At 41.8% G+C, this 7,718-nt stretch overlaps 1 protein-coding gene across 1 annotated transcript; it reads right to left on the reverse strand.

Moving 5' to 3' along the window:
* Positions 1 to 933: 933 nt before the first annotated feature.
* On the reverse strand, positions 934 to 7,383 carry LOC147602230 (ADP-ribosylation factor-like protein 13B). The gene is given in 9 exon segments (XM_086752108.1): positions 934 to 1,032; positions 1,035 to 1,193; positions 2,251 to 2,344; positions 3,197 to 3,399; positions 3,876 to 3,981; positions 4,558 to 4,807; positions 5,955 to 6,025; positions 6,890 to 7,033; positions 7,343 to 7,383. Coding segments are annotated over 8 exon segments (1,041 nt in total). The 5' UTR covers positions 6,949 to 7,033; positions 7,343 to 7,383.
* Between the last annotated feature and the right edge of the window lie 335 nt (positions 7,384 to 7,718).

Raw genomic sequence — 7,718 nt, forward strand, 5'->3', positions numbered from 1 at the left:
TGCTGGTGTAGGGTTTGGGGAACCAGTGTCCTCTGTGTTGACAGGTGTTACTTTGTGGTGCCTTTTGAAATTGGGGATTTTAATTTTTCTCTTCCTGTTACCTATACCAAAGAGAAATAAAGCATTACGTATCATCCAGTTCTACTCAGAGAATCTCTTACCTCATCTTTTAATACCATTGAACTGCTCAAAGTCCATACCATGAAGTGGGAAAAAGTACCAAAGAGTTCCTAGAGAGTTTTAGTAGCCTGTCTCTGTAGGAAGACCATTCTTGTTCCATCATTCCCAAATGAATGTTTTAAACGACGAATAACCACCAATTGAGACATCAGTTCTTGTTTGTTAGTACACGTACCCCGTAGAAGTGCTGGTGCTGGTGTAGGGTTTGGGGAACCAGTGTCCTCTGTGTTGACAGGTGTTACTTTGTGGTGCCTTTTGAAATTGGGGATTTTAATTTTTCTCTTCCTGTTACCTATACCAAACAGAAATAAAGCATTATCTATCATCCAGTTCTACTCAGAGAATCTCTTACCTCATCTTTTAATACCACTGTTGGGATGAGCTACATCAGCATTTTCTGTTTGAACTTAAACACAAATTTGTGTGAAATGTAAAATTTACAGAACATTTTGCTAGAGCAAATAAACCATAAGCATAAAATAGATACAAACTCTATGGTTGAATAAAGAAATTCAACGTAGCCTGGTACTGATGGAAAGTGTACCCCACACTTGATGATGTTCCAAAGGAACCCAGTTTCAGCTACACTACCAGTCACACCAACAAACACACACTTGGTCAAAGCTGATTTTCCAAGACAATCACCTGATGCTGCTTTTTTATGATTTCTGTGGATGACATTGATGTGCGGCATCATGAAAAAAAAGTCAGACATAGGGAAGAACTCTATCAAGAATAACATTAAATGAGACATTAAAAGGAACCAGTTTTATCTGAGACAAGGCCTTTTGAGGCTTCACGCTCGGCCTCTTCTTCGTGCTGCAAAAGCTGCGTAGTTGTAGAATTGCTAGTCATAAAATTTCTCGTTTACCATCATTTGTCTTTTGGCTACTGCTACTTGAGGAGGTCGGGGCATCCATTTGTTCCTGCTCTGCTTCAGCTTTCAGGAGAACTGCAGCCTTCTCAGTCTCCAACTTTGGCTGCTCCTTTTCCTTTTCAATTTGTTTTCCATACTAACAAAAAGTATAAGATGTTTTTAGTAAGTCCTAATGCTGAAAACTCACTAATAAGACAGGGAGTTTATTTTTAAAATCCAAATATTCCTAAAATATTGTTCAGTCCCTCATCTAGCATAGAAAATATTTTCAAATAGGTGAAGAAATTATATTTCCAGTATCTTGTCCAGAGGAAGAAAATACAATTAAGAAAACAAAGAATTAACAGCAAAATAAATTATCTTTAGGTTCATAGCCTCTATTCTTGCTTTCTTTCGAGGCATATGACCAAAAAAACATGCTAGCTATATAAACAGCATCAACAGTCCCGAGCAAAAGGTTAGAAAACTCCTAATTTCTTCAATTATCCCTTTTTTTTTTAAAAAAAAAAAAAGTGATTTAGTTAAAGTATCCAGAAGGTGCTACCATGATTTGGACAAATACCCCTTGTGTCATACAGACTGAATGCCAGGCTGTTTCCCAGGTGCTAGATCACCAAATCACCATCTCTGCAATACTCCCAGCTGGACCCTTCTCTTCTACTCTGTATGTTATTATAAAGTGTGTTACTGTGCATGGAGCTGACTTTACAAGAGAGAGGGATACGGGTGCTTTTGTCCTGGAGAGAAGCAAATGTTGGAATTACTTAATGGAAAAGTCTGGGGATTAGAGTGTTTCTTGAGATGATGTTCTCTCAAGTCAATCGAATAAAAAAATACGGTACAATAAAAAAGAACACTTTGCAAGAAATTCATACACTTGGAATATTTTCCACTCCTGAATATCCCAGAGTTTAATTAGGAAATGTGTTGAGTCATCTCTTTACAATGCCTTGATGTTACTGTGTCTACAAAAATTTTTGTCCCCAAATCAATACGAGGGGATTTTCTTAACGTGAAAGCTTTGATTCAACGCACACAAAACCAGACTGCCAAGATGAGGGAGAAATAAATAAAATAATGCTGTGCAGACAGACATAGGACAATTCTTGCAATCGAACCATTTTTCTCATTACCTCTCAGACATGTGTTACTGGTAGGTCTAAAAGGAGCCAGATTTCCACATCTTCTCCTACCTCAGAGATGACAGCAGATAGATGCTGGAAGGGGTTTCCACAGTTCTCAGGCTCAGGGCTGTCCTCGTCAGATACACGTCCTTCTTCTCTTGCCCTTGGTTGTTGTTGTTGAGTTTATGTAGTTGGTTTAGTGTTTGGGGGGTTTGTTTGTCGGGTTTTTTTGGGGGGGGGAATGGGCATGGAAAGGAAGGGAGATGAACAAAGAGTTATGAAGAAGCCAAGCCATAAATTTTACACAGTAGAGAACACTTATTAGGTCATCTAATTCATTCTCCAGTTTATGCCAGTTGATTTTTACAAGATGCTTCTGGATTTTGAAAAACATTCTCCAAAAATGAAGAGGACAGGCTCACATCACTGAAGCACAAGTATCTGCCGTGGCAGAGGTAGAAACACGTGCTGCTGTGTGCCTGAGTGTTCATCAGCACTTCAAGAATTGGAAGCAATTTCTGGAGATGTGACAGAATACATCTGCAACTGGATAGCCTGCAGTTGATGGAGCACAGTGTTGAATCACGTTTGGCATCTAGTCTTTGATATTCACATGTGGGTTACAAAGTCTAACTTCCGTGAATCAAAGCTGATGTTAGAACACACTTGGAGGGAACAAGATTAAATGACAGGATTTCTTGCTTAGGTTAGCCTCCTGTCAAGTTCTATTAGCAAGGCCCAGTTTGTTCCACAACCACCTTGCCATTCTCATTCAGGGTGCATTTCCAGCACAGAGCCAACAGAATAAAGGGGATGAGCCAGGCAAAAAAAAAGTTTCTGTAGGTCTTAAAGAAAGGCTCTAGCACTCAGGTCTGTACTTTTAATAGGGAGACTCTTGGGTTGTCAGCTTTAAATCCTTGATAGCTTGGTTCTCACAAGGTCTGTGTACAGGAATGAATCCAGTCTCTGAGAGAAAGGGAGGAAGCAGAGGGCGGAAAGATGACAGAGGGAATACCTTTCTTCTCGTATCTTTCTCACTCGCTCAGCCCGTTCTCGTTTCATCTGTTCTTCATAGGCTTTTTGTTCGCTGGTGTCTCTTTGGATGCGCTCTTCTAAGTCCTCAAAATGATTTGCTATGATCCCCAGAAGCCAACAGAAACCTTTTCTAAGTGTTTCATCCATTTTCTTCTGACAGCTAATGATAGTTGAGCAAGGTTCCTATCAACAGAAGGAGAAGGAGGGGAAAATCATTTGCAGTTCAGATCACATTCCTTGGCTGAAAACGAGAAATGAGCCAAACAACTGCTGTTGACTGTGAAGCCTGCAAAAGACTTACAAGTATGGGAAATAAATTTGCATGTAGTTATTTTACACATTTAGGTGCTTTTTGGAATACTAAACTTGCTGTCCAAGTAAACAAGTTTTAAACCACATCAGTAATTATTTTTTTTTACATGGTTTCAGAGTGGACCAGCAGGTACGCTTTGAGAACCGTGTTAGAAAGATTTCTTCAACGGATCCATAGGCAGACCGTCAAGGTGAACAGTCCAATTGCTTGCAAAACAGTAGATGTACTGTGTCGTGGCTGGGATTGCAGGGTTCCAGTTTCGGTTTTACACTCTGTGGCACAATCCCCACCTTCTTGCAAGCATCACCTACCTATTAGAAAATGAAGCATCTTAAAACAGACTTACAATTTGACACAGACACTTGTGTTCATTAGCAAGCTTTTCCAGAGATAAGACTTCGATGATATCTGCTTCTGGCAGAGCTTCTTCTCTGTCCTGCTTATTTGCCAGCCTAAAGAAAAGATGAAAAGAAACAACTTAGCACCCTGACGTGAGAGATTCTCACATCTCCAAAAGCTACATTTTTGAGAAATGGAGGAAGAGGGGGAAGGAGGAGAAAGTCAAGATCAAATGCCTACTTCCAGCTTTAATTCTACTTAATAAACATGTTAGTCCATGCACTGTATTCAGCAGATACTAATAGTCAGTCATTTCTAAGCATCCCTCGGCAAAGCAATTCCGTTTTACACCTAAGAAGGCAGATGGAAAAGATTGTACTGTTCTGCACCTAGAGCTACGCAGCCCCATCTGGTGGAGTCCGGGAATGCAAGCTCAGAACTTTGCAACTTCCCAAACCGTGTGCATTTCCCCACAGAACACTGCTTCACGATCACCTCGGCTCTGCCTGCTCTCCAGAACTTCTCTCCAGTGCCAAACAACTTGATTTGTCATGTTTTGAACTTGCTCTTCATAAGTAACTTTCTACTTACGTTTGTACTAGACAGAAACACTGCTTGAGAAGGTGTACTGAAGGGCAACATTTACCACACTTCAGGCTGTCAGGAGAACATTTCAGAACATTACTTACACTAACATGGGTTTTCCTGATATCTTAGGGTTGTTTAAAACCTCTCTCATGGCTTCTCTGGTTTCTCCCATTCTTGCCACGTCGCTGGAATCCACCACAAATATTACACCGTGGGACTCGGCATAGTAATTTCTCCAGATGTCGCGAATTTCTTTTCCGCCTCCTAAATCAAAGATGGTGACTTCAAAGCGTCCCTGTTTCAGGTTAACCTTGGAAAACCCAACGGTTGGAGCCACGTCTTCAGGAGACTCTGTCAGAGTTCACAGAAAAAATCCTTCAGTCAAAAGTGTCCTGAGTTATTTCAACAGCATTTTACATTGTGATTTGTGTAGCAAAATTCCAGTTTTAAAAACATGGAGCAAACCTGTTCAGTGACAGCATATTGGTAACCACCTCTTTTTTTACATTAAGACTTTCCCCTCTCCTCGGGGAATTTCAAATGAAAGCATTGGTCTCTCAACCAGAGTATTTTATATCATTTCACTAATTCAAAGTAATTCTGAATTTAAATGTGGTCTACAGCCTTCAGAGTTTTTGTCCTACACTTTCTTTCACTTCAGGCAACTGATGGAGACAGTCGGCTTCCTTTTAGTGACAATGTTCCTTCAGCTCTTTACTGAGCTACTGAAAAAACCTTCCTCTACTCCCAAAATACACTCTGATGCTCATGAAATTTAAACAAGAACCCAGAACAGATTTTGTTGCCATTTAGCATTCAGCGCAGTTAATAAGACAGGGGTCAACTCAAGGTACAGAAGCATCAAGGGACTCATCATTGGGTCTCGGTGTTCCCCAGATAATTCAGCACCTCTATGCGCCAATTTTTTCCTGTCTCAGTGGAGTAAGGGCCGTAATGCTGCCTGGTGCAACGCCTGAAGAGGCAGCTCTCTCCAGAGTATCTACCTTGCCTCCACACCATCCTATTACCTTTGGCAAAGACGTAGCAGAATGGTAGCCATTTGGTTGAACTACCACGGGTTTGGTCTACGGGAGCTCAACATGATGGTAGGTGCAGTGGCCAACAAGCAAATGCAGAGCTTGCTCTGCTGCTTCTCCTGAGCATTAAGCACGTGATTGGCAGCACCGACCTTTACAGTCACCGCAGTGTGACTTGCCTGATATCAAAAATCAGAATCTTGATCTTACAAAGGTAAGACTCCTTCATTTTTCTCTCATCTGCAGCTCTTCACACAATGGGGCCGGTGACCTGCTCACTTTGGCAACCACCCTTGTCCTACTTTGGGGGGTACCATTACCAGAATTGTCTTTCCACAGTATGGGAGGGAGAGATAAATGAAGAGACGAAGAAACATTTTTAGATTAAAAGGATGGAAAATTAGTAATTACACTCTCTCTTTCAATGCTCCACTGAGGTGATAAACCAATTAATGGCTTACCTCCTTGAATTCCTCGGGTGATAGCAGTTTTGCCAGCATTATCCAGACCCACCATTAACAGAGTCACCTTCCTTCATAAGGAGTAAAAAAGCAAGAAACACATTTCAAACATTTTTCCTCTAGCTAGACATCACTTCTTTCATTCATACACGCCTAGCAAATTTACCACTAAGGAGCAGGAAGAATAGGGATCAAAATACACCATTGTAACAACGCCTGCTGCTTGGTATCTGCTGTTCAAGGTGTCCAACTCTCAGATTAGACAGAACAGCAGAAGAAGGTATGAAATGAGAAGTCTAAGATTGTGCTCCAAGTTTCACAGGAGACACGGATTTTGCTTTCAACCTGTATTTGCCTGCTGAAAGTTAGTTTCACGGTACTGCCAATTTTATCCTTTTCTTTTGGTGTGGTCATGGTCTCAAACAATTTCCGTCATTTCTTTCCCACTCCCCTGTATTTTCACTGTCACTCTGCTTCAAAGTCGTGCCTCTACTCAAAACTTATTTCAGTACACAACACTTGTGTAGACAACAGCAGATGCTGTCAACAAGCGGCACGGGTACTCATTGTGCCTTGGTTTCAAGCAGGAGCAATCTGCACTGCAAATGTGCAAACCAGTGCTGTTGAGCACATACAACATTTTAGGAAACAGCATCATCCCATAACGCTCAACTTGAGCAAACAGTATGTGAAGGCCAAGTATTTTGAAGTTTATACGTTGCAGAAGTCAGAAACAACACCTGAATTAACTTTTTAAGTTCAGAAGATGTCTTGATTCTCTCTTGGAGAAAAAAAAAAAAATGCAGGTTTTTGTCTCAGAATTAAAAAATGGGAAATCATGTTATACAGCTAAGACAGCAAAACATAGGTGAGAGGACATGAAATACAGTTTGGGAAGGTCAGCACAGAAGTGTAAAATACTTTCATGCGTTTACCTGACGGGTTCCTGGCGTCGTTTTAACCAGTTCCAGCAGCTGGCCAATAGCCTGAACATCCCTCTTTGTTAGCCAGTCAGAGCCAAGAAGGCTACAGAAACGATGGGGACAGGCCAGGGGAACACAAGAAGACTGGGAGAGAGACTTCAGGATAAAACAAAACAAAACAAAAATGCATAGTTAGCCCCAGTGTATAAGCAAGGCAAGCCATTTCCCTAGCAGCAGCCTGTTTATTCAGAGTGTGTCGTATTCAGTCAGCCCCAGGACAGTCTCATGGTGTCTTTCCCTTTTCCATCCTCTCACTCTTCATCTGCCCCCATTTTACGTATCTGGGCAGCAACAACACGGCACTCTTCCAAAATAAGAAGGCAAGACCACTGCACATAAGGAAACCTGCAAGTTAAAGCAGGAACATACAGGAAGCTCTGAAATCCCAGGGCTTGCCTCACTGACACAAACAGATCCACAACAAGGAAACTGGGTTCTCTGGGTTCCTCTTGCTGAGGTTTCTCTGTGGAGCAAACAATGGAGAATAACGCTGAGATGATGCGCATGTTTCTTTCTTGGTACGCACGCTGAGCTATGAAACACTCCAACTCATAAAAACCGTGCGGTCAAGTGCACAAAGATGCACAAGCTTTGAAAGTCCCTTGGTTATTCAGCTCAAACAACGCTCCTGCAAACAACAGCCGTTGTCCAGGTAAAGGCCTTTCACCGGCAAGCTCTGGGCAATTTTCCTTCCCCAGTTCCCATCCACAGCCTCCCTCCTAGGAGCATGTCACGAGTCTGGCTGCTTTCTTCTGCACCGCACTCCGTGTGAGGCTGTGCT

This window comes from Chlamydotis macqueenii, chromosome 1 (assembly GCF_036417535.1).
Source record: "Chlamydotis macqueenii isolate bChlMac1 chromosome 1, bChlMac1.mat, whole genome shotgun sequence".
NCBI classification, from domain to species: domain Eukaryota; kingdom Metazoa; phylum Chordata; class Aves; order Otidiformes; family Otididae; genus Chlamydotis; species Chlamydotis macqueenii.